Source organism: Malaclemys terrapin, chromosome 17 (assembly GCF_027887155.1).
Source record: "Malaclemys terrapin pileata isolate rMalTer1 chromosome 17, rMalTer1.hap1, whole genome shotgun sequence".
NCBI classification, from domain to species: domain Eukaryota; kingdom Metazoa; phylum Chordata; order Testudines; family Emydidae; genus Malaclemys; species Malaclemys terrapin.
The window spans coordinates 12,822,434-12,849,692 of record NC_071521.1 but is presented as its reverse complement, the minus strand read 5'-3'; the positions used below and the strand labels follow the sequence as shown (position 1 = coordinate 12,849,692).

Here is a 27,259-nt window from a genome sequence, read left to right as displayed (position 1 = left end):
GGCCTACGAGTTAACAAGAATTTTCCCTAGGCACATCCCTTTTTTCCGGAGGATCAGATAGGATGAGGTCATCCAGGACCATTGTACACCTCTTCTCTCCCACAAATAGAGAGACAGACTTTTGAAGTGCAAGTCCAGCTCTGTCCAAGTTGCATCTGGCTTGCCCAGAGTGTCTGCAGTTTAGAGTCATGAGAAGCTGGGAACATGCTGACTCATTTGCTCACTCGCTCACGCACAAAAACCAAGCCTGTTACCTTCTGGAGACAACAATCCCTCCCTCCAGAGAGGAGGAGGGAGAAACAAAAGCAAGATTAGCAGCTACAACTGCAGGAGTGAAAGGGTTAACATCAGGTCACAAACAGCAGAGGCACATGGGATTTCGGCCTAGAAGAGAAGCAGAGCAACAGCGTGAAGAGTTCCCTCCCCACTGGGATGCCAGGCCCTTTGGGATGGATGCTGGGATTCCAAGCTGGCAAGAGAAACCTCCACAGTTACTAAGGTGGCCCTGTCTGCACTGGGCAGGGAAGCTCCATTAGCATCTCTCCAGCTAGCCAGGGTGGACTAAGCCTTCCTAGAGGTACCACCAGTATCCCTGCTCAGTGCAGAGAGAGGCCAAGGTGGCACTTCCTCTCCATCCACCTTCTTGTTGCTGCCAACTGAGGCTACTAGTTGCAGAAGAAAATGCCACAAGCACTTGCGAACACACACAGAACAAGCAGCCAGAGCCCTATCGCTGCTACAAGCACTTCATGGAATAGAGACACTTGCCAACCAACTCACTCACTGGGCTAGGAGTGGTTATGGGCAAGGCCCATGTGCAATTCCACTATTAATGGGTAAATCCTAAAGAAAAATCCTGTAGGAGGCGGCGGCGGCTTGGTTGTAAATTCTGTACTGTGTCAAATCCAGCTTCCTGTTACTTCCTCAATTCCCAGGGCACCCTATAGTCTCGGAGTCGGCCTTTTAAAGGAATTGAACTGCTCATTGCAGAGCTAGTTCTGTGCAGTGCTGAGCATGTTGTGGGTAAGTCAATGGAGTTACACCAGAGAGGAGTTTGACCTGAGCTTTGAGGTGGGGAAGAATTCTATGGGCCAATGCCATGATTAGGTTTTGCAAGCCCAATCTGCAGTTACAGTCTTCTAATCTGCGGCTGCAAGACATGGAAATCCATAAGACACTGGAAGTTGCAACCTATCCAGAGTCTTGGCTTCTCAAGTCTCTGATCTGCAGAAATGCAGGGCATGCTCCAGTATTTTGGACTTGCTAGCATTTAGGTATTTGATAAGGAGCTAGTCCTGTTTTCCCCCTCTGCTCTCCAGTACCCAAACTAGTTATCGCAATACCTCCACTACCATTAAAAGTCTCTCACCCTTCACCAAGGGAACCAGAGCTGTGAATGGATTGGAAGTGCCACTCTAGAGAAGAAAGGAGAGATCTGCAGCAATTGCTCGCTCAGTCCCCTCCAGGTTTTTAGCAGGACAGTTACTGAATAATTTGGCCTATTGAAAACAATGTTGCACCAGCATCATGATCTAAAAGGGTCAGGGCAGATTCCCTGTGGAACCAACACTGATGTTTCAGCCCAGGCACTTCTCCCCAGTTTGGGTGTTGCATAGTAGATATGCTGAATTAACTGCAGCTAAAAAAAGTCACTCCCATGTGGCTGTGGTTTGCTTATGCATTGGGCTTCCCCATTTGGTGCCTACACAACCCATCTTCCAGCCTCCCAGTCCCAGGTGTCACAGCCTGACAGGGGCATCAGTGTTGTTTCACAAGTGGTTCAGAAAGCGAGACAGTCACCAAGTTTTCAACATTTTAACAAGAGATTGGATATCGTGCAATGGGGAGCCTCGAGCAAAGCGCTGGACACTGACGGTTCAGCCACACTTGACGCAACATGCTAGAGAGGCAGTGGGCAACTCATCCACCCCCAGCACAACTCAACGTTGTCATCTAGCCACTAAGATCTCCCACCAGCCAGGGACTCTTGATGTGGGGGAAACCAGATCAGTAGGAGATTTTTGAGGCCATCTCTCTTCCACTTCTAACAAAGACAAAGGCCTTGTACTGTTGGCCTGACATCGCTCATGCCACAGGTAGCAACCAAGCATTAGGAGTGGGATTGTAGGATTACCCTTTGCTTGATCAATTTAAGCTAGAAGCCTCCTGAACTTCAGTATGCTGGTGGCAGTCCTGCTCTGATCAGGGAGCCACATATACTGTACTCCACCAGGGCAGCAACCCTACATTAGCCCCACATGGATAGAATAGTCTGTGGGGGGAGGGAGGAAGTCAGCTCACAAAGGACTATATTCTTCCCTCTCTCCAGTTCCTGCAAGAACCACCAAAACACTGGCAGAGGATTCCTGGTTTGGGTTGGGAAAGGACAAAGAGGGCCAGTAAATACTCAGCTGCCAATCACTGACACCATCTCTACCCACAACACTCTGCCTTAGCCATCAAGGTTTATCTGCAGCACATCTCTGCTCCCACCTAAGGGCAACAGTCAGGTATGAGGGAAGGAAGGAATCCTGGGCAGCCCATTTCACATTAAAATGTTGAAAACAGCATAATGCTGGGTCTGAGTTGAAATCAGGTTGAGACACAGAGGTTAGAACGTAGATGTCTAGAAGATGAGGTGATCTTACCGCTGATGCACTGGCGGAGAGAATGTAATTACGAGGTCTAGTCTCCTGAAAGTCAGGCACAGCCTAGGGAGGGGGGAATAGAGTTTCATGTACAAGTCATGCAGAAGAGTCAATGGAAATCAGTCCTCCCAATGAATGGAGAAAAGGGCTGGCAGTGCCCCCAACATTAGCTCCTAGAAAAGTGGCAGATACACTTGGTCTCCTAGAGGGCTGGGGGGTGAGGTAGCCTGACAAGTATGGTGTGCTGCAAGGAAGAGATCATGAAAACTTCCAGCTGAACCGAGGGCCTTGCATGCACTAGGCTCATCTGTCAACTAGGTGAGCAGTTGCAGATCCATTTACACCAACAAGTCAAACCAGAGTCTGAGTGAAACATTCTGAAGTGGTTTGAGCCTAGCCCTAGACACAAAGGCCATTTGTAACCCTGGTCTGGCTGACTTATGTGGAAGGATTTTAAATGGTCTTAGCTGGACCCAGAGCGAAGACTCAAAACACATTTCCAAGCCCAGTGCAGACAGGGCCTTAGCATCTCTTGTACTGACTCCGAGGTTCCTTCTTACCTGCAACCTATGGATCTCACAGGTTACAAAGGATGAATATGCAGCTAATTCAGCCACAGAATGGGGGTATGAGGAAACTCATAACTGGGCAGAGTTTGCTCTAGCATCCTGCATTATGTTCATGAGGAAGTGCACTTACTCTACCCAAGATGCTGTTAGCACACACCATGTGGAGACATGGCCTCATCTACCAGCTCCATTCCCTCCAGGGTCTATTTCTGCCAGAGGCACCAAACTTCTCTTCATTGTTCTCACATCTCAGGTATTGGCACCTTGAGACCCATGCTTTTAGTGAAAAGGAGGGTGATACAAGTCACCCCCACCACCACATCAAAACCTCTTAAGAATCCCACCTTCATTGTGCACAGGAGCATATCTAACCCATCGCCTTGCTAGCAGAGGACTCTATTCAGTAGCATTTGCAGACTCTCTACCTGTACTTCATGGAAGTGGGGGAGGAGAATAACCAAGCCATCTTTGGCCATAGCTGGACCCCTGCTACTGAGGCAGTAGGACAGGAAGGGTAAACTGCAGATTCTTCCCTTATGGGAATGTGGAACATGGCCAAGAGAAGACCATTTTATGATGGGGTGAAGTGAGATTCATCCCCTCCCATGCCATAGATACCATGTTCTCATTAGCCACTTCAGCATCATATATATATAGAAGCTGTCGTTTGGATTGGGGTGGAAGGCACAATGTATCCAAGACTATGCTATGGCCTTCAGTTTAACAAGGGCAGTTGGCTCAAATCGATTGAGTTTGAGATCAGTTACTCCAATGTAAGCCCCTCAATTTCTGATTTGCACAAGCATAACAGATCAGAATATGGCCAGGCAAGTTTTGATCATGCAGCGAGCTGGTGTGAGACAGTCATATGATCCAGCATTTCTAACCCCAGCCAGATGTCTATAATCCTCTAGGCTGAGTACATCTCACCCATGCTAATCTTTTTACAGCACACCCAGCTCGACTTAAACGAATTGGCCCAATTTGCTCCAATTAGCAGCGCCACTGAGCAGATGCACAGGCCCAATTCCATACAAGAGGATGCAGCCAGCCTCTCATCAATAAGAGACTTTACCTCCTGGGTTTTATGAGCATGAGAGGAGAATAACCTAAACTGAAGGGGGGAATAAAAAAAAACAAAAAATTCCAATAAATGTATTAGCTGATGAGATGATCCTGAGTAGGGCCCAGCTGACCAAATCCACACTCCCACTGGCCAGATGTGGAAGGTAGGAGGAGCACTCCAGAAGACCAAGATTCTTATGCCTCAGTTTTCTGGGTAAAGAAGCTAAGTTGAAAAGCTCTCTCCCCATCCATGGCCATCTTTGTCTCCAGGATGGCTTCCTTGGACTCCCAGAATTGGTTTTGTAGCACATGGTATGGAGGAGGCAAGCAGCTATCACGCCTCTGCACACTGGCATGTTTCATTTGCAAGCAGTGATCAAAAGGGAACATGAAGACTGGATGAATACACCTCCTCTCCCCCCGCACCCAAGTCTCAATGTAGTGGGGAAAAAGAGGGCAGAGCCCTGGAGCTTAAGAAGGGACAGTACAGCACTGCAGACCAAGTTCAACCACTGCCCATCATTGTCTAACTTTCACATCCTTCTTTCCTCAAGGAGGGAGACTTGTTCTCCAACCCCACACCCAACATGGAGCCAGAGGTAAGAGTCAGTCATGTTTGTACATGGGATCCAGCCTCCTTTGAGCACTGCTTGCAAGAGGCTTTAATGGAAACTGATTGCACACTCCTGGAGAGGGGATGCAGGCAACCAGGAGGTTTCCATTGGGTTTTTGGACACCCTTTTGTCAGGCAGCCACAAGCCCAGACTGCATGTAGAATGTGCTCTGGGGTTGCTACCCGACATTTTTTAAATGGGAGAGGGACAATGAGAGGCACTAAGGAAAAAAGTCACAGCACTATTAACACAGTCAATACTCACATCTCCCTCACACTGAGCAAAGTTACAGAAAAAAACAAAACAAAAAAGGTTAGTGAACAAAAACACCATCAACGTCAAAGACAAAGCAAGAACCCCACGAAGGTTAGAGGGGACACAAGCCAACCCACAAGACAGAACAGCAACTCACTGATTTTGGGGATACCAGCTTGAGGTTCGGCCCCAAGAGAAACAAAAGCCAAAGGGAATAAGGAGTGGAAAGGCACAAGATCTGTGCTATTCGGAGGGGGACGTCAGCACAAAGTTTGGAGGGAGAGGAGTTACCCAGGAAAGGTAGGACATTAATGGAGGGGGTCGTTTCTGACAGCCATCTTCAGGTCAGGTGTTAAACACGTTAACCAACATGGATTGTACTAGAACCAATTGCTAGTTAATATACATTTAAAACCTGACTAGAATCCAGAGCCGACATGTCCCATTTTGGCACGTTCTGCCCACCTGCTACAAGGGCCTTGCGCACAATAGTGACAGCCACAATAAGAAAGCACAGAACCCTCCCCATAGCTGAGTCCAGGTAATCAGTCTCCATAAACTGGGCTGGATAAGAGGATTCTTAACTATGCTGGTATCCAAGGTGGCCATCTGGGTCAGGATTGCTCATCTACATTAGAGGACTAGTTATGTAGTATTTCAGGTATTTAAAAGGGTGTCATAAGGAGGAGGGAGAAAACTTGTTCACCTTGGCCTCTAAGGATAGAACAAGAAGCAATGGGTTTAAACCGCAGCAAGGGAGGTCTAGGTTGGACATTAGGAAAAAGTTCCTAACTGTCAGGGTGGTTAAACACTGGAATAAATTGCCTAGGGAGGTTGTGGAATCTCCATCTCTGGAGATATTTAAGAGTAGGTTAAATAAATGTCTATCAGGGATGGTCTAGACAGTATTTGGTCCTGCCATGCGGGCAGGGGACTGGACTCTATGACCTCTCGAGGTCCCTTCCAGTCCTAGAATCTATGTTTCCAGGAAGCAGGGTTATGCATGGGCATCTGCATTTCTAGGGTTGTTGAGGGTACTTGGGAATCAAGCTCAATACCCCAGCAACAAGGTTTATGATCTCCTGTCACATGGTTTGTTGTAGCTGTAGCACTTAAGGGCCAGATGCCTGACCAAAAGTACCCCTACCAGAGGTTGGATTACTGCTACACACCAGCAGAGCCCTGGACAACGCCTTTTAGGGCACTGAGCTACCAAGTCATTGTCCAGAACTTGTGCTGCCTATGCAACTGAAGAGGAGAGGAAGGAAGGTCTAACTCTGCTCCAAGAGAGTGAGGCAGGAAAAGAGAAGGGGTTAGCATTTTCTGACTGTAGTAATCATGTACCATTTCCAGAATAGCAAGGGGCATCATGAGCTGGACAGGGTGTGGGTAGGAGGATGGGGAAGTGGCACAGACTTTCCACCACGCTTCTATCTGAATTTGGACCCAGACCAGTATTCACCATTTACTGCCTTGAAACCAAGATCACGCCCCCACCCCACCCCCTGCATGTCTACACATGGGGAAATTGGTGTTTGAAAGTTGTATATCTGGGGAGAACAAGAGTCACCTTAAATGGAAGTGGGGATATGGAGGGCAAGTTTTCATGCTACCTCAGCTATTCCATGTTGGGTGGAACCACAGGCTTCACTAGACAATCAGCAGAGCAAGGGGGGAGCTGGCTTCTCCTGAGGTGGTGTTCAAAACCAGCTTACCCAGGGGATACAGAGCATGTGTGTTTGCAGGTGTTAGAACTGGGACAGACCTGTTGACTGAAGGCCTTTGATGTTATCATAGCTACCTACGCTTCTCAGAGGCAGCCACACAACAGGAACCAATGTGGAAAGAGGGAAGGAAGGAAGAGTCCCTGGGACATGAGTCATCTGGGACACATGGAGAAGCCAAATGAAACCTAGGCGCATGATGGCTGGCAGGACGGGTCAGGCCAGGACACCACACCAGTCCTGGTATTTTGTAGCAGGAAAGAGCCCGACTCGGTGACAAGGATTCCAGCTTGTTCTGACTGTGGCCATTAGTTCACTGGGTAGAGCCTGTAGCCTCACTGCAAGACTGAAGGCTTGAAGTTGTGTGTGGGGCATTTCCATATGTCCACTTTTACTTTGGCTCTACTGCAGACCTGTTGAGCAGGATATTCTGAGGAGCCCACCTTCACAGCTGCATCTGCACTAGCTTTTCCTTCCTATTTCCCCAACGGCGCTAGAGCAGCCCAAGCAGTAGTGAGCAGCATTAGTGTAGCCAGCACACTGGTGTTTTAGCCATCATGTGACTCAGGTGCAGGCACAGGCATCTGGTCAGAAGAACAACTGTTGGAGATTCTCTCCAATTGCTTCCATAATTCGGTCTCCCGAGCCAGAGAGTCAGAACAAGGCTCCCTCCGCTCCAGTGACTGGACCTGGAATTTGAGTGGCATTTGTCAACCCCCGCCCTGTTTCTGTAACTAGAGATTCTTGAACTGAGAAAATTTACCAGCTAATTCCCAAACCAGAATGGAGCAGCCAGCTTGCATTTTTTTTTGCAGCTAGATTGGCAGTGCCAAGACAGACTGCCAGCAGTCTCATCAGCAAGCTAAGCAGACATGACTTGGGAAGCCAAGGGAGCAGCTATCAAGAGGCTCAAGTAGAGTCACTTTTCTGACTTTGACTGCATGATCCTTATTGGCAGAGCCCAGGGCAGGCTGGAACTTGCAGGTGAAACACTTAGTTTTGAGCCCTCATTTGAGATGCCAGGAGTCCTGCAGGCTCCCAGTGAAATGTAGTTATCCCCACCTCCCTAGTCCTTCCAGTTGATTTTCTAGGGGAGAAGCCCCAGATTCAGCTTGGAGTCCCTATTTTCTGACTGGAGTTTTACAAGCCTTCTGACAGGACAGTGTCTCTGGTGACTGGCACAAGCTTCACCAAGATTAGACCAGGGTGCTTAGCTGCAACCCCTCAAAACAGCTGGGAACCTGTGTCAGCTAATCAGAAAGCAGGGTTTCTCAAGGACCAGGTTAGACTCACACCACTTCCAAAGCTCCCCAGCAAGGCTGTGCCCATGAACAAGCATGTCTCCCCTGCAGACAACAGGCACTAAGCCAGTGCCTCTCACACCATGTGAGTTGTTCCCTTGTGGAGAAGTCACCCATCCCCTACCAGATGCAGCACCGACAGCAACGCAGGCAGTATAGACTATTCTGGGTCACGAGAGCACTTGACACTCCCTCTCACATGCGAGCCGAGCCAAGCCCTGGTGTGCAGAAAGGAGGAAAGGAATTATGGGAGAAATTACCGATGCTTTTGCCTCAGCAGCCTTGGCTTTCTTCAGTCTGGCCTTGCAGGCATCCAGATCCAGACGGCGGTTCTCCAGGATCCTCCTTTCTTTCTAGAAAAGGAGAAGGGGGACAAATAAGAACCAGGTGCTTAGAAATCTTTCCTGCCAATGTGAGAGAAGCTACCTGGGAATCAAGCCGATTTGTTTGGTGGCAGGGAAGGGGGTAATAGCAGATGCACTGGCACCATTGGCATGAGTGCTGGATAAGGATAAAGGGCCGACCTTCTAGAGAGTGAGAAGAAGCTTCTGGTCTGGCCAACCTGGCTATAAAGGGTTAATTTATTGTCCTATCACCCCTGCGAGGGAGAGACAAGTAGCCCCATTCCTCCCTCCCCACACAAATGAGGGAAGCCAATGGGAGAACTGGGATTAGAACTCCAGAGTTTGTAGCTTATTCCTCCCTGCCCTGACAGGGTTGGAGGGATTCCTCTAGCCTTGTTTTCACCTCTCCCCAGTTTCCTGAAAGGCAGGAAGAACAAAGGTAGCAAGTCACAGGTGGGCGGACACTGGTTCTCTCTCTCTCCCCCCTCCCCGCGGATCTCATTAGTCAGGTCACCCCTTCCTCTCCTACTCACAGTAATAGTTCGCCAGTCCCCTTCCAGGAAGTTGCGCAGAGGATTCAGGAAGTTGATGGAGGCAGAGTGCATGAAATCACGTTCGGCTCCCCCCAGGCGCTTTTGGGTCTCTCCAACTTTGAATAGGGTCTTCCCTGCAAGTTGCCAGAGCCCAGATGGGAGAGGCATTAGCTTCAGCAGGCATCGGGTTAACACTATGCCTTAGCCTTATCCTAGTCACCCAGCACATTTAGGTTAGGATGCTCTCACACAGTACATTGTTCAGGTGTGTGCATTGTGGATCAGCTGTCCTAGCAGGCACCTAGACCAGGTGGTTATGGCTCACTGCTTGCCGACAGCCAAGCGAATCCTAGCCAAGGAGGGGGCAGGACGTTCAGTCAGTGCTATGCTAACAGTCCACCCTTTGTTTGAAGCCTCTCTACCCACTGGCTCTTGCTGCAGCTTTGATGTTATCTGCCTGCTGAGGCACTTACTCCACTGCAGACTTTAGTATCAGGCCTGCCCAGGAGCATGTGATGCAGCCCACAAGCTTTAGTGAGGGTGTTATGGGACAGATTATTACAGCCCTGGGCGTATTTCAGGGATGCACAAAAACAGAGCATCATCAAATTAAGAGGCACCAGAGCAGATAAAACAAGCTGATTGGGGTCTGATCAGGGCAATGCTGGCTAGCTATGGGTACAATTACAATGGCTTTGGCTGCAACAGGATGTGCTATGGAGCAAGCTATTGATTTAGAGGGCAATAAAACCCAGAGCTCCCTGAGAGCTGTGACAAAGCTGAAAGTTAGAAGGGAAAGTCAGTGTTTGATTTCAGAGTCTGCCGCCTAAGAAGCAGTTGGGTCCCTCCAGCAGGCTTAGGGTTCTCTGTTGGCTTTGAGAGGCAGAAAGATACGTTATTGTGTGTTTACATTAACCTGTCAGGACTTCTGACTAAGGCTACAGGATAGCAAGCGACAAACATGCTGAGTCTGAGTCAGAACCCTCTGCCCCCTCCCCCAAAAAAAAAAGATTTTAAAAGAACAGTGCATGGTTCCCTTCAGAGTTTGAGCCTTTAGGGTTTACAGTTTCAAGCTTTCTAGCCCTCATGGTTGTGAAGAGGTTTTCAATTGTAAATGTGAAAATGAACATTCTGTAAAGCCTCTGCTCCTGGAATCATGTGAGGTGGCCACACTCAGACTGTGCCAAGTTGATCGGGACAGCTCTAAAGCCAGAAGTCTAGTACTGATCTCCACAGCCATTTTGTCCAACTACTCACTGCTCAAACACAGTAGTGCTGTCTGCAACTACTGACCCGCATTTACTGCATCCTGCCAGGTCATGCCTTGCTAGAGCTACCAGCTCCAGTAGCTACCCTGGTAAGTCTCCACACTCCCTCTCCACCCTATCAGGTAACCATTTAGCTTAAAAAAAAAGTAATATGGGGAAAACTCACTGGTTCCCAGCCATTCTCCTCTCTGAAAGAAGTTTGAGGCAAAGCTTGAAATTAGAACTTCCTGCTCCAAAAAGAAAAGGGTTACACTAAAAGAGACTCAATTAGCAATATAAGGTCCATGATACTCAGTTGAGCTATTCCAGTTATGTGGAAGGCAGCACCCCACAGTTGCCTGCTTGCCTCTTTTTTACTAAAAATATGGGGGGGATGTTGGGAGTGTCTAAACCCAGCACTAAGGAGACGACATTACTGAAAGCACAAGTTAGAATGTGAAGAGGTGGGAGTGTACGTTGGAGGGAGAGAGACTAATAAAATTTGAGCTATCAGAATAGATTGCAAGTAGGACTCACTGCAGCTTTAAATGCCATCCTTAAAGATGGTCTTTAGACACCACCTGTAATCTGCTGCTGCTCCAGGGAGCCACAATCTCTGCTCCAGAGAGGAGAGCAGATTCACTTCGACTTTGCTTCCAGCATTAAGCCTTATGGAGGGGAACTTGTGCCAATTTGTCTGTTTGCCCCATCTATTAATTGGCTCCCAAGCCCCTGAGCAATAAGAAAGCAACTGATGACCAGATAACTATATGGAGGTGAAGAGAAGAGCAAAGGCTGAAGGAAAGTTACAGTTCAGTGGAGCCAAGGAGAATTGAGACATGGCTTGAACCAGTTACTGGTCCTCTCTCCAATTCAGACGTCTGGTAATTGCCCAACAGAGTCAGATTGGCAATGAAGTTGTTAATACTATGGATAAGGGAATCAACCCTTTAGGTCACATGACAATTCGGGAAGGGAATGTTGCAAACAGATTCACTTGCATATCACAGCCCTTCAGATACCTTTGGCCCTGTGTAATAAGCATGGCAAAGCTGCTGGAACATGCTTTTAGTTACAAGGTATTCACTCTGGAAAACTCTCCAATTTCTAGAACCATTGGGCTTTTCCTGAGGTTGTGCCACTCATTTCTTATTGCCTATAAAAGGCACTAGCACATTAGCAGCTGATCTCACCCAATACCGCTGCTGTGGCACCTAGTATGTAGAAACTTGAACCCAGCTGTGTTTAGGTGGAGGATAGAAAGACTGAAGCCGAAACAAGAGCTTCTGTGGATAAGAGCTTCCCCCTCCCAATCTAGAAATAAAAGCAGCTGCGCACAACTGTATCACCATGTAAAGTGCTACAGCAAACCCAGCTTATCCACAGTGCATATGTTCCAACTTAGTAGCATCCAAAACTCTTCCATTTGAGATTTCACAGAGAACCTATCAGCGGGACAACATTCCAGTTTGGTTCTTGCTTGCACAAGTGTATTAGATGGTACACAGTGAACACCATAAGCTTTCCCCAGAAGCCTGCCAGTGTTAACTGGTATTGGAAACTAGGAGGCATCAGGTCTCATCTTTGGGCTGGTTGGGGAGGAAAGAATAATTTTAGGAACTCCAGTAGATTTGTAAGGACTGAACCAAGCACATAAGCTGTTGCCCACTTGCCAGTACCCCATAACTCACCATATGGAGTCCCTGGCCCAAAGTCGTTGGCTGCCTCCACCATGTACTGGGCCAGCAGCTCCCCATTGGTGACACGAGATGGCACCTTCCGGTCTAGCTTCTCGTAGAGGAATTCTTCCACTCTGACACCTGGAACGAGAGTGCCCCAGGCTGTTACAAATGCAAGTAGGGAGAGCGGAGAGGGAGATGTTCCCACCCACAGAGCCCTCACGTGACAATAGCCAGTATAGGAGGCCACCGTGCTTTAGACAGAGGTGTCAGTGCAGGGAGAAAAAGAGGGGGTCAGTTTTCTCATTTCCTGCCTTCTCCAGAATCCACAGGGGAGGTCAAGGCTACTGAATGCCAGCCAGATACTGACACATTCCATCTTTCTGCCCATCCCTGGGTACGATGGTTGTGTCTTTGCAAGCACCACCCTCAGATTTCCCCCTGTAGATCGGATTCAGCAGAGTTCACTGGCTGTGGGGTATTTCTATTAACTCCATTGCTGGTGTGCCACAGTTAGAGCACCAGCACTGCAAATGCTTGCCATGGAATCAGTGCTTACTAGGGTTTGGCTGCAGCAAGACCTCAGTCTGATGCAAGATCTTCTCAGTCCAGTTCTTGGTGCAGTCTGCCTTGGCCAGAAGGTTTTCAAAATGGGCATCTAGTTCAGTCTTCTCAGCCTGGCCCAGCTTCTCCTCAGTGAACTGCAGAAGCAGGGGAGAGGGGGGTAGGAAAGACATTAGAAGATCTGCTCCACTGAAGCCAGGTTGCTAAGCCATTTGAAGAGGTTTTGCAAAACCTGCGACGTCTAGCAGGTTAGACATTCCTCTCAAAGGAGGATAGAGAGCATTACCATTGCTGAGTGACTGGTGGAAGAGCTAAAAATAGAACCTGGTCTGACCTGCACTCAGGGCTAGCCTTCCTCCCTTTAGGGAGTTAGTTATTAAAATCCAAATTAATTGGAGGCTAGAGTCTAATCAGACTGTTTCACAGTTCACATTTCAAGCGCTAGATAGTTTGTGCCACAGATGTCACATTCCTTTATATAGAATTATTAATGCCCTCCAAATTTAGGGCCCATTTCTGCAGGCTTCCCCCAACTCTCACTGACAATACTGAGTACCTAAGCAGAATTAAGCACTTAGTTTTCAGCATAGGGAGAAAGTTGAGAGAGTCATTCCCAGAGTTTACCAGCCAACCTTCCCAGATGTGGGAACATTCTTACTGAGGTTCTACTGCAAGGAATAGTTGTTTAATGTCTAATTTTATGACCAGGGAACTCACTTGCCATATTCCACATGCTGCTTCAGTGCAGCCTCCCACCCCAGCTCCTTTGCTGGTACATAATTCTGAACAGCTAATAAACTCTTCAGGCCAGGGTCCTGGGGAGAACTCTCAGCCTAGAGTGAGGGCGGGGCTGAAGTTATCACAGCCAAGCCATCTTTTCACCCTCCTGACCCAGAACTACTTGGGGGGGAAAGGGGAGGAGAAAGGAGAGCTGGAAAGGCCCCTGGTGTAACTTAAGCCTCTTTGCAACAGGGCTCACAGAAGGCAGACTAACAATTGTCTACCACAGAGCCTGCACAGGGGGAATCCTCTCCAGGCTGGATACAGAGCTTGGAGGGCCCCTCAGTGCCACTCAGACAAGGGTCTGAAGAGCCAAGCACTTTTTTTTTTTGGGGGGGGGGGGAAATTAAACCCTATATTTGCTGGAGGTAAAGAAATTTAAATCATCATCTCTTTATAGGGCTAGATTAAAAACAGTGAAGAGGCACCAATGGACTGTAAGTTGCCACTACTGAACCCTTAAATTCCTCAAGTCTTTAGGGTTCCCCCACCCAAATCAGAAACACCATCAAAGATCAAGTGTGCACAGCTGAGGAGCTATTCTCTCCCCATCCTCACCCGCAGGACACACGAGCCCCAGTTTTTAATATAAAAGTCTAGAGCGGGGTGGCCAACCTGTGGTTCCGGAGCCACATGCGGCTCTTCAGAAGTGAATATGCGGCTCCTTGTATAGGAGTCAACTCTGGGCTGGAGCTACAGGCGCCAACTTTCCAATGTGCCGGGGGTGCTCACTGCTCAATCCCTGGCTCTGCCACAGGCCCTGCCCCCACTCCACCCCTTCCCACCCCCTCCCCTGAGCCTGCCCTGCCCTCACTCCTCCCCACCACAAAACAGCTGATTGGGAGGTGCAGGGGAGGGAGAGGGAGGCGCTCTAGGAGGGAGGGGGAGGAAGAGACTGATGGGGGGCTGCTGACATATTACTGTGGCAATGTACATTGGTAAATTCTGGCTCCTTCTCAGGCTCAGGTTGGCCACCCCTGCTCTAGAGGTAAGCAAGTTCTGATAACTTCTTACTCACTCTATTCCAGTCCCAGCTCTTTGCCTCAGTTTTCCTTTTTACCCACTTCTTGCTACCTATATAAAATAGGTAATACCTTCATGAAGTGCTTTAAGATCCTATAGAAGTGTTATGGGACAAAGAGGAAGCCAGGTAACACTCACTGTCAACAGGTCTGGCACAAACATTTCACCTAGTGTTTTATTGGTTTAATGCACTGCTCAAATAATCCCAGCTCTTTCCTCCTGTATTTGTTCTGATACAAAGTTGCATCACAGCTTGAGCAAAGCAGCCCCCAAAAGGCTGGTCTGCTAGATTTTAACATGCACTGATGGAAACTGGTTTTTATTGGCTCTAGAAAGGCCTATAAAACAGCTGGGTGATGGTAAAGAATGGCTCAAGAGACCATCCTCCATTTACAGAAGGTATGCTGCATTCCCTTGAGACCTTTAATCCTTTTATAAGCTTGAATGCTTTACATACGTATCCACTTCAGAGTATTGAGAACTATGAACCCCTGTTGCTGGCCCTCTAATTCACTTTCTATGCTATCAGAACCCGTTAGTGTTATTGAAACATTGCAAATACCTGGTACAACCACATGACGAGATTAAGAACACTGAATCTTTTGAGTACAATGACAGTCCTGCCTGATCCTCCCTATTCCCCCACCCCTTCATGGATACTACTACATGGGGCCATACAGCCCTTCTAGAGGGGAATGCCGGTATATACAGGGGATGCCAGGGTTACTTCTGAAAGTCTTTGGAGCAAGCCCCACTCTGCTGCAGTAGGGAGAAGTACTGAACGTGGACACAGCTAGAGCCATTTCAGTACACTGCCTGGAATAAAGTGATAAATAGCAAAGCAGAATAGGCACGTGATGTGGGAACGCAGGCAGAAAAGCCTTTTTGGCGTCCTGTTACCAGCCATGTGCAAATGTTAGATGCCAGAGATACGTAAAACCCACAGCAGGGCTGTTTACACAATGACCTGTTATGTCTGGATCATGCTAGATTTAAAGAACTATTTGCTGAAGTTGTCATGTGTTGCAAGATCTGTTGAATCACTGGAACAATTAAGCTACCCCCTCCAAATCAGCATGGGCAGAAGAGCAACAGGAACAGAGTTTGGGGTGGAAAAAAAATCTGAGGGATGGGGACAGTTTCAGCACATCTCTATCACTTGCACTGCCTCCTACCAAGGCAGGCTAATACTATTTAGACTATGGTTAAGTCTTTCAGGTCTAGAAATCTTGGAGGTCATTTGTAGCAATCATAGTTTCAAGGTTAAGACAGAATTGTGATCCAAGGTGGCTGGCCTTTTAAGCACCCACAACAGTAGTTCTATTTTCTCAGGGATTTTCGTATTATCTGAGTTTGAGAATGAAGTACCTAGCACTTCCACAGCTCTTTACATCCACAGATCTCAAAGTACGTTATGAAAGTGGGCAAGCACTACAGAGGGGGAGAGCTAGATACAGAAAGATTAAGTGACCTGCCCAGAGCCACATAGGGAATCCGTGGAAGAGCTGGGTGGACTGTTCTAGTCCCAACTCCCAGTTTGGTGCCATAACCACTGAGTCATGCGGTCTCCCCTTTGAGAGGCCAACAGGAAGATGGGAAGTAGTATTTGAGAGCCAGAGGATTTTTGCATTAAATCATGTCTCTTATTTTCAAAAATGAAAGCAGTCAAACAGAAGCAAGAACTTTGCATTATTTCTCTGGCAAAGCTTTGTGTGATGGGGACTATAAACCCCACACCCGTTATCCATAGGTTAACAGGAGCCTGATCCCAATTACAGTGAGCACTGGGTGGCACCTGGAAGGGTGTCAGGAATAACTGGTGATCAAGCCGAGCTGGGTCTTCATAATAGGGCCATGGGAAGGAAGGCAGGCCAGGGAGGAGACTCAGGTGAGGTGTCTAGGTGCTTCCTCTCTTAGGCTAAAGAGAGAAGCCTGAGGGCCTGAAACTGGGAGTCAGACTAGAGGGGCCTGAGCCAGAAGGCAGTGCTCTGAAGTAAAAGCAAGCAAGAATTTTGCAGGCATTAGCTTGAGCCTCAGCAAGAAGCCCTGAGGAAGGAGTGTATGGAACCCGGAAAGGAAGCATGGGAAGCAGAGGTGCCTGGGACCTGATAGAAGCAGGGAACGTGGGCAACTAAGAGATAAAGGCTACAGGAGATGGTGATTCTCACTGCAGTAGGCCTGAAAGACAGTTTAATAGGGAGATGAGACAGAAGATTCCAAGACAGTGGGAGGCATGGGGTTCTCACCATAGTGAGCCCAAGACAAGGTTTGATCAAAGACTGGGAGTTGACTGGGACTAGAAGTACTGGAGGTGGGATTTCTTTGAGTGGTACCTGTTGAAGATCCTGGGTGAAGACTTGGGAATCTTAGTAAACCCCAGGAAGAGGCTGAAGGGACTGGAACTTTGGGTATTGATGTGGACTTGGAACTGAAGTATGCTGGAAGGGGTGGGAACAAAATGTGACCAGCAGGAGAGCCAAGTCATACAAGGCAGACCACCCCAGGGCCAGAGTGACTGTTGGTAGGGGGTGCTAGACAGGAGAGTTGCCACACTGTGTCCAGCCTCAAGCACAAAGGAGTTCACCCTTCCACATGTTGACTAAGTTAATTTTTCCTGCTGGTGGCAGCAGAATCCATATCATCTGCATTTAGATGGTCTTGGCTACATTAACTTAGCCAGAGTCACCGGCTAGGTCTACACTGGAGGGGTGGAGGTGTCAACCTAAGATACGCAACTTCCAACGTATCTTAGGTCAATTTACCTGGCCCTGAGGACAGCGGCGAGTCAACCGCTGCTGCTCCCTGTCAACTCTGCTTCCGCCTCTCACCACAGTGGAGTTCCGGAGTCAACGGCAGAGCAATCGGGGATCAATTTTATCGCGTCTACACTAGACACGATAAAAATCAATCCCCGATCGATCATTACCCACCGATCCAGTGGTTAGTGCAGACGTACCCACTGTAACAGCAAACTAGGGCTCCCCAGATATTTGGCTCTAGGATATCCACACTCATTACTTACTAGAGCTTTTAGAGAGCAGAACACTGGGGAATCTTTGGCATTCCCCTGCTGAGGCACTCCTCCCTTCCAACAGGAGAATTTCTTATCCCAAATTTAAGAACCTGAATGTGAAGAGTCTCAATCCCCCTCTCATTCCCAGAAGGGCTCCAGATACCTTCTATTTCCAAAACAGTCTCTGCTTATTCCCCAACCTAGAAACTCCTGCCATGCATCTGCACCAAGAGGGCTGTTGTGTTTGATTGAGGTCTCAGGAGCCATTTATAGTTTTTAGGTTGATTACACACCTGCTGGAAAGTCAGACCTCTTCTGGAGACAGCTGGCTTCAGACAGCTTGCACATAATTGGCTGTTGCTCTTCCTTTAGCACTGCCTCTTCTAGACTTCCCACAGCTTTGGGATTTCACCCATTACTTCCACAGGGAAGGCATCATCTCCAAGGGTCATTGCACATTTACAGCTAGGGTCACCAGACAGCAAAGGTGACAAATCGGGACGGGGGTGGGGGGGTAATATGAGCCTATATAAGAAAAAGTCCCAAAAATCAGGATTGTCCCTATAAAATCAGGACATCTGGTCACCCTAGCTCAGGTGCTACTTCCTTAAGTAAACATATCTGTCCCCCAGTCTGCTCCATTTGACAGTTTGGCAGCTGGACTGCTCATGGCCCCATACCACACAATAGCTACTGAGTCTTAACACCAAGTCCTTCAATTCATGCATGCAGAGAAAGTTGAACAACCTATTGCTGTGGCTTGCATCTCACGTGCTGGATGACTGTTGCAAACCAAGGCTACAGAAGGAGGGAGAAGGGCAGCCGGGGAATCTGACAGAGCCTGTGACTCAAGGGTATGTAAAAAAAGTGAACTTTCAGACTTCCCTGAGTGTTGCAACGCACAGTAGCAAGTTCAGAGGCAATGCACAATTCGTCACTAAGTGGATGAAAAGGCATCCAAGAGGCTATAGTTCACATACAGCAGTAGTGGCTACTTTAAGTTGCCTATTCTTGGCTCGGCTAGTTGTGTCCCATTTCCCCCCCTCCCCACCCAAACCTCACGCTTCTCTTCAGGCCCCTCAAGATGTAAGTTACACCAGCTGAGACTCCATTACACTGATGGGGCCAGATTCAGAGCTGGCATGTATACTGGTGTAGCATATCACCTGGGAGAAGGGAGGAAGGTGCCAGTTACACTTACTTGATTCTGAATACCTTAGAACGGCACTTTCCCCAGAAATCTGAACCTTGCTTTGAAGCTTGTTTCTACCCAAAGCATCTCCTATGTGAGACTACTTCTAGAAGACCCAAAATAAACAGCATCTAGCAGCAGCTGTGCCAGTATCCTATGACTGCTGCACAAAATCAGTGGGGAAGAAAACAGCACAGACATTATCGACAATGGAGTAGAAGGCCTTTCCCCCTGCCCTGGCACTGCTCCCTAAGGATGTGAGGTCTAGGGATAACCCACACTCCTGAAGTCCAGCTGCTAGGTCCCTCTATATCCATTTACTGGAAGTTTCTTGTCAGAAAAATTGGTCCCAGCCCTAAAATAATTCAACTTTACCTCCTGGGAGTCAGTGTGCACCACACACTGCCAATTGGTACGCAAGGATCAGCCGATTCCAGATTTTTCCTTTTCCTGTCCCCCAGGAGGATGCTCATGCACCTCTGACCCAGTTAAGTATCTGGGCTTGTTTTTGTGCAGGGCAGACAACATGGTAATGAATAATGCAGTGCAGTCTTTCACGGAGTGCTCCTCTCACTCGACCAGGGAAGAGAAGAGTCGTGCTGCATTCCAGGGCCTCAATAATTCATTGAGGGGTTGGGTTTCCTCTTGGAGGCTTGGGTGATCAGCAGAAAGTCTGTGCATTGTTAGTGCTTATCCTGACAGGACCGTGAGACAGCTGATGGGACCCCTCAATTGGGGAAAGCCTGAATGGACAATGTGGGTTAGGAAGAGGGGCTAGCAGGCTCTGCAAAGCAGCTAGAACAGCAATCAAACCTCTGGGGACAGAAATTACAGCTTGCTAGAATCCCCATCAATGCTTGTGGAGAGAAAGGAGATGCTATACTTGCAGCATGGGAGGAAGTCCTTTCAGTGCTCAGGAGTAATGTATTAGACCATGTCCTAGAGACAGATTCCATCCACAGCCCTCGTGGCTCAGTAGCAAGACAATCACCTGTGGTCAAAGGTGGGTTTTAAGTGGGATGTACCATTTTCTTTGGTCAAGTAATTTAATGTCTAAAAGCCTCCAAAGGTGGGTCAGTGGCACATGCTCATGTGGTGCAGATATAGCTCAGGCAGTCATACACTGGCTTACACGAGGCCTCAACATTTACAGCTTCAGCTGAGGAAGTTACAATCCCTTGGAAAGCCACATTGCCAAGCATCTGTAGACGATTTCTGCCCTTTCCTCCTTAACACGGTGCTCATGAGACAACATCCTGTTGTACATCACTCAAGGAGGGCAGGCCCATGTGAGAATAGGGAAGATGGACTGAGATGCAAGGCAGAGTTAAGGTCAATGTAGGAATCTTAAATTTAGATTTCTTTACTTGTAGTGTTGAATTCTTTTACTAAGATGCCCTGTTTAAGTGATATTCCCCCACCTTAAATCTTAAAAAAGCAGCAGATTAGAGGCCTTTGAAACAGAAAATTGTGTCTTCTACAAGCTAGCGGCAAGTAGAACACGTGACAAGACTATATCTTGGAGATCCTGCCAGTGGGTTTTACACAGTGCCTGTGGCATTGCGGAAGCTAACTGCCCTTGGCTGCTGTGACCTCTGCTATTTCAGAGACCACCCACAGAGGTGTAAAAGTTTGACACCTAAAGAAACTAACCTAGGCAAGCTTCATCCAACCTAGGCAGTTCTAGTAAGGAAGCTTAACACTGCTCTCCCTCTGGAGCACCACTTTTGAAAAAAGCTATTACGGCTCACAATATGCCCTCAAACTGAAACCTAAACCCAGTTTGCATCAGGCTCCATACATCGCCTTCTCAGCCCACCATGGTAATTCAGGGCAACCAGGAGTCAGAGCAGAAAAATGGGATCCAAATGAAGTGCTTGTGTTGAAGTGATATGAAAGCCATTAACACTAGGATAGTCTTGCAGATGCTGGTACAGTGTTAAAGCCATTTTAAAATGCCCCTTTAATTTTTTAAACCTAATTGGGCATACATTACCTATATTGTTACCTTCAGAAGGACCATTTGTGTTTGAACAAAATAGACAGATTTAGAGGCTGACCAAATTGCAAAAAAAAAAAAACAGTAGCTATACATTATAAGATCTACTTGATCCTGCTTAAAAGACTGTTGTCCATTGAAAGATCTTCCTATACTTTATTTCTCCATGTCATTGATACTGGGAATGGGGATGTCCTTTTCAAAAGGAAAATGAAAAAAGAATTGAGCCTCACATATCTGGCTGCTAGTATCAGTTGTATTACTGAGGGTTAGTGTCTGAGTTTATGGGTTAATGATGCACATTATGCATTATTTGAACTTTAACAGATAACCAGTTTCCATAAATATAAAAAAGTAAAACCAGGCACATCTGCCCAAGTAATTATTTCTAGAAACCCCAGAAGACTCCAAAGTGTGTTCTATTTGTGCAGAACAGAGAAATAGCCACATTTGTTACCCTGGCACAGAGACTAACACCAGCCACTTGTCTGCTTTGATGTTCAGAGCAGTCCCTTTTTAATAATATTTTAGATTCCCATTTCTATGGCAACAGAGCCCACTTACAGATCAGTCCAGGGCCTCACCATCCCTGAGAACCAGCATGTCTATTATTCTGATCAAAGGAAAATTAACAGAATGAACTGTTTGAAGACTGTTGTCAGCAAGCTGTTCCAGAGAGCATGACCTGCTGCAAGGCTGCCTATCTCCCACATCCAAAGCGTCCTCCAGAATCCCAATGCACTGCATCCAGTCTCTGGACCAGAAAAAGATCAGGCTAGTCCATGAAGCTCAGGTGGTGGCAACTGTGGCACTGTACCACAGTCCATGCTGTGCTCCAACTCCATGCACAGTGAGGCCAGTGCAGTACTGGGAGGTGTTGCACTGTTAGGGCCTTCCAAAATCAGCAGCAGAACTGTTAGCACTAGAGTTTAGCCATAAGTACCCCTAGCAAGGTTATGGGACTGGCATGCTCAGGAATTTTATTTTACGAGGGGGTAGGAAGACAGATGTGTTATAGGCAAAACCCTTTGGATCACATGGTGCATTGGACCCATTATGTGACAAGTCCTTTCCCAGTCAGTCTACCCACCCACCCCTGCAATTTATGGAGCAGAGCAACACTTGATTACATTGCAGTGTTAGTTGGTTTATTGTTTCTCAAAAAGTGCAGTCTTTTACCTATTACATAACCAACACAGCTTACTGGTGTGCACTCCAACAGAGTAAGATCACACCTGTGGGGCTTAGCTCTGCAGGAAGGGAGCTTTTCTGGACTATATAGTCAAGCTAATGAAGTTGGGGGGGGGGGAGCAGGCAGTGACATAAGGGACTCCCTCACAGCAAGGGAAGGCAGCTGTCACAGAGAGCTCCTGAGCCATTCAAGAAAGGAACCCCATTGCTAGCAGCTGCCTTCACCTGCAAGCCTTCCACTAGTCGTCTTCAGCCTCCTACTCCAGAGGTAAGTCACTCTCCCTAGCTGCTGTGCTGAAACTCAGATCTATTCGCTGCCTCCTGCTGTCTAAACGGCAATAGCATAACAGTCAAATGAGGGCCACTGAATGTTGCCTTATAGGGAAGATGAAGAAGGAAGAGACTCACCCAAGATGTGATGGAAAACAAGATGCCAAAGAAGGGACTAATTGTCATGTAAAATTTACCTTTTCTGCCAAGATGCTGCACAACCTCAGCACTGCTGTAGCCACCTCTGCTTGAACCTGAAGCCATGGGCCCCAGCAACTGCACCGGCACTGGGAAATTTACAAGCCCTCCTTGCTTCAGAGCCTAAGGCAAACAACTTCGCCTATGAGCAGGGGTCAATGGAGTTCAGGGACCTGTTGTAGCAGACTATGAGAGTTAAGTGGAAGTTTGTCACAATCCTGGTTGAGCTCAGCTGATTTTGTCTATGTCATGAGGCCAGACTTTTTCCACAAGACTCAATACACAAGTTGAAGGGGGCATTGGGTGGTTGTATTTGATGCAGTTTCAGATAGGAATTGTTTTCACATTATGGACACAACCAAGGGGTAGCCACCCTTACAGTGGAGTGTTAAGTTTGTTTCCCACATTCTAGTAGGGGGATGGAGATTCTATGGGAACAGGAGTTAAAGCTCCACTGTCTGGCTAGATGTTCACTCTCTGCCAGACAGCCCGGAATGTGAGTGATAGCTGAGTGCATAATGGCTAGTCCATTTACCTCCCAGCCACTGCATTTCCAGAAACATTATTTTGTTAAATGCCTTGAGCAGCAGGAAGCAACACCGGGTGCTTTATAAAACTGAGTTCTAGTCTAGCCAACTCAGAGTCCCTTCCCCAGGAAGTTTGCTGTGCTGAAGAAAGGCAGCTACAGACCTGCTCTCCCTTCCACTCCCTCAACCACAACGAAACAGCAAAGACACCCAGAAAAATCACATGCGACCTCATCTAGCAACCATTTACCCCACTGTGGGTATATATATCTGCCTGTCTGGCACCATGATGCAGGAGTCTATGCTGTGACTCGCTTTTTCATCCAAATACCAGGGCTCTACTAGGACACAACCCAAATGGGACTAATCTCACTGGTACATTTCAGGGGGAGGGCTTTTCCATTAGCACAATTCAACTCACCCTATCTTCTCCCACCTACCAAAAACCCCCAAAGTCACTCCCCTGGTACCAATTGCCCTATGCTGCTTTGTTTCTTTTAATTATACCTGTAACGAATGATGTGAATATTCACATGCAAGATATTAAGTGGGCGTAGTAGCCAAGAGAAACTATTTATAAACTCCTCGCTGCACTAAAATCACTGATGTGAAGAGCTGCGGATCCCTAGGCTGGCTCCTTCCTACACCTGGTACGAGTCTTTGATAAATGATCTTTAGAAGACCTTCCAAATCTAAATATGCCATATATTTGCAGCATTTCTCCTCTTTGTTACTAAGATCATTTGCATGAGAACAGGACCGTTAAGCTTGCCATCTGCTCCTTATTCTGTACCTGAATTAACTATTTCTCTTCTCACTGCATCAGACTCATTGCCATAATAGACATTTACAATAGACTAGCTTCTTGAAGAGCCTGCATTCTTCTGTTGACCTGATGAGATTTTGAGCTTACAAAGAGCTCTTCATCTCTCTCACCAACATAAGTTGGTCCAATAAAAGATATTACTTCACCAACCTTGACTTGTATTCTGGGTCCAACACAACTACACCACTGCATGCAGTCACCTGTTGAAACAGGCAAGTACACAACATAACTTGGGGGTGGCAGGTAAGAGATCGAGTGAGCTCAGGTCCTACATCAGAACTGTCTTAACTAAATTTCAGTTCCTGTTAAGCCAGCTTAAAACAGAACAGAAAGTGCCACAGACCCCTTCTTGAAGGCTATAGCTAGCACATGGGAAGCAACAAGCTTCAAGTAACTGAGTTGAAGCTAGTCAAGAAGAACATAGTCTTACTATCTACTACATTGACTGGGGCTGCGCAACTGGCTACCCTTATAGAAGCAGATTTTGTTTAACTAAGGATCACTCTAGGTTTAGTATTTGCCTCCTGGCATGTTTCCAGTTTGCCACAGCTGGGCCATGTTTCAGTCAGTTACCCCAGCATTCAGTGCTCACTCAAATCAAGCAGGATCACTGCATGCCACAGCCCTTCTACAGCTGTGTAAAGGGAAGTCAGACAGTTTCTGAGTTCCCAGCAGGGTACTTGCAGGCATCTGCTATTTGACCTCGTTAGATCATCTCTCGTACATCATGACCGATCTAGTGTGACTCCAAGAGCAGGGATCACATCTCTACTTCAGCCAACCTTGCTTTGCTTTAGAACTGGTCTCCAAGAACCTGGGGCAAAACCCAGCCATTTTACCACATGTATGGGCACAGTTAAGACCGTCATTGCAGAGCTAAAGCTTCTCCTTAAGAGTTATGATCTAACCAATATTGCACTACAGCACCTCCAAAGCAACTCGAGCTACTGTTAGTCATCCTCCTCCCTCTTGCCCTGCTACCCCTTTTCAAGCCACTTCTCTATTTAAAATGCGATGTCTCAGATAAAAAAGTCTGTATAAAGTGCCTTGCACATTTCCAGGTACTGCATGGACAATAGGACTTTGGCTTACTAAATTGTCAAATGAGGCAGGCGCCTGCTGCCCCCTGCTACCAAAGGGGATGTAGTTTACTTAAGCCCTTCTTTCTCAACACTCCCAGTTTGTTCACTACCATTCGAGACATTGTCCAAAGCTTGGTATTCTTTACATATACCTTATTCAGAGAGTGGAGTTACAATTCAGATATTGAATACAAGCAAACCACAGAGAAACTGGTAACACCTGCTTCATCACTGATCATAACCCCCACTTTACAGTCTCTTCAGTGCACTGTTCGTCACTTACTTCTCCTTTCTATAGGGCCTGCCATGCAAGAATCTCAAGATGTTTTACAAGCATTATAGGGCTTTGGTGCCTCTGCACCAATGTTAAGTTCTGAGTAACCCCATTTCCAGAATGGAACACACATCAGAGGTAGGATAACAGTTTGAAAAACAGCAACAAAGTGATGAGTGGACTAACTTAGCAGGAAGTACCAAGCAAGCAATTCTGTGGTAGAGAAAGGAATGGAAACTCAAATCTCATCCATATGCTCTAGCATTAACCAGTTTCCTGTCCACTGACCTGATCCCACCACCATACAAAGGAGGGTGCCAGCTTTTAGGAGTTTTGTTCAAGCTGCTCTTACTCTGGGGCAGGGGAAATTCTTCTTGCCTGTTTGAAGCAGACACCACAGTCCAACCGCCACTCACATGCAGGGGCTCAAAGCAGAAATGCTACACTGAGGTTACCCTCCCTATTTCTCATTACAATCCTAGCCCTATTTTGCTGGCAAGCAAAGGAAGTAAGAGAGGCACCCTCTTCAGGTGGGAAGAGGATTTGTCTAGTTCACACATGACCAGAAGGGTGTAGATTGGAATGCTAGTGCCTACCACATAGGTAGCTTGCCCCACAGGTGTTCTTAGTTATTCCAATACTCCCACTGACAAAAGGGCAGGGTCACTTCCCTTTCACTGGAAGACATTTTGGGGGTGCATCAATGTTATATATGCTAGTGGGTGGTGGAAGCTAACAGGAAAAGTCCCCCCTACAAAAACCCTAATGATAATGCAGGATACCTACTAAGATGGAGTAGCAGTCTCCCCCCAGAGCCATAGGAATAGAGGGCAATGTTCACAGTTCAGATGCTTAAACAGGAGGCTCTGGGTTTTTTTATGTCCCCTACTTCACTCCACCCCTAGCACAGCATTTCTAGTTATGGGTCTTGCCAAGAGCAGAGTCAGTCTACATGCCAGGCGTGGGGAGTGAGACGCCCATTGTCATCTCTCCACATACTCCCAGGCGAGGCTGCAGAGACAGGCCAGAGTAGCGGAATGGGCTCACGTCTCTCAGGAGCAGAATCGCCGGGGGCATCAGGGTAATGAGAGAACCTACTTGAGAGACACAAGCAGCTCCCTGGCTGCAGAGTGCAGACAGCACCGCAGCCATAACCCAGAGGCAGAGCCCGTCGCTCCACGTTGTGCCCGGGTGGCTCCCCCAAAAGGGTCAGCCTCACACTCGCCCGCACCGGGAGCCCGTTCCACACACGACACGGGTTCAAGCCAGAGAGTTGCCTGCTGGAACCCGCTGCAAGGCGGCTGGTTTCAGGGGACTACAGCGCATCAGGCTGCCAAGCAGGGGAAGGGGGGACCCCTCTCCACCCCCAGCCTAGAGCCCCCGCTCGGAGGGGGTGCGGCCTGAGGCGATGCAGAGCAGCGGGGCTCTCCCCGCCTCCACACCCTCCCTGACCAGCCAGGCGCCCCAGGACTCAAGACGCCTCTTCCCAACGAGGAGGGGACCCGCCGCCAGACTGCAGCGCCGGACCGCCAAAGGGAGGGAAACACCCAAGGCGCCGCCAGAGTGTTTTCGGGGGGAGCCAGAAGCCCTGGAACAGCCTCTTCTAGGGACACCCCCGCCCCTCACGGGGATGCGCAACTGCAGCAGCCGGAGGGACCCCGCGCCCCGCAGCCGCCGCCCCCCCTCCCGCGCGCCGCGCACCTGTACGGCCCGGCTGAAGAAGACCCCGGCGTCCGAGGCCAGTTTCTTCATGTTGAAATCCATGTCCCCGCGCGCGCGCCGCCGCCGCCGGAGCCCAGTTCCCAGCCTCTCCGCCGCCCAGCTACAGCCCCTCAGCGGGCAGGGGAGACTAGCGCTAAACCGAGTCAGCCCTCAGCGCGCCCGCCCCTTTATAGGGCCCATCGGCGCCCTCTGGCATCCTCGCGGCTGCCTCTTAAAGGGGAACGCACCCGGCACGCCGCCCCCTGGGGGGTGGCCTCGCTGTTGTCCTGTATGCCGTGGCAGCGTCGTGCAGGCCCAGGCCTAGACCCATGGACGTAGCGCCGGAGACCTATAGAGCGGCTATGTGGGCCCTGAGCTCTGGGTAAATAAGGAACGTCCGGTCCCCGAGAGTGCCGCTAGCTGCCGCTGCCGCTTTAAGAGAAGCTCCTCCCCTTTCCTTCTCAGTCTGCCAATCACAGTCAATCAACACTGACATGTATGCCCTCCTCCCCTTCCACGGGGAAGGCTGCTCTTTGCTCTTCAACCGCACTCTCTGCTGTCGCCAGCGGCTGGCCAGGGGAGCCAGCTGATTGGTCCGCCCAGGGACAGCCCGCTGTTCTGATTGGCTGGCAGCGGGCGG

The 27,259-nt window shown here is 48.4% G+C and overlaps 1 protein-coding gene across 5 annotated transcripts in view; it reads right to left on the bottom strand.

The window, feature by feature from the left end:
* SH3GLB2 (SH3 domain containing GRB2 like, endophilin B2) overlaps window positions 1-26,790 on the bottom strand; it is a 41,085-nt gene extending 14,295 nt beyond the window's left edge. For 2 of the 5 annotated variants that reach the window (XM_054007170.1, XM_054007171.1), the window contains exons 1-5: window positions 26,620-26,790; window positions 12,539-12,680; window positions 11,992-12,120; window positions 9,054-9,187; window positions 8,437-8,529 (exon numbers count right to left, since the gene is read on the bottom strand). In XM_054007170.1, the coding sequence (XP_053863145.1) occupies window positions 8,437-8,529; window positions 9,054-9,187; window positions 11,992-12,120; window positions 12,539-12,680; window positions 26,620-26,682 (561 nt within the window). In that variant the 5' untranslated portion in view covers window positions 26,683-26,790. Of the gene's footprint in view, window positions 1-2,648; window positions 2,712-8,436; window positions 8,530-9,053; window positions 9,188-11,991; window positions 12,121-12,538; window positions 12,681-26,619 lie in introns of all 5 variants that reach the window. The other 3 variants (XM_054007168.1, XM_054007169.1, XM_054007172.1) reach the window with 3 other exon arrangements.
* Between the last annotated feature and the right edge of the window lie 469 nt (window positions 26,791-27,259).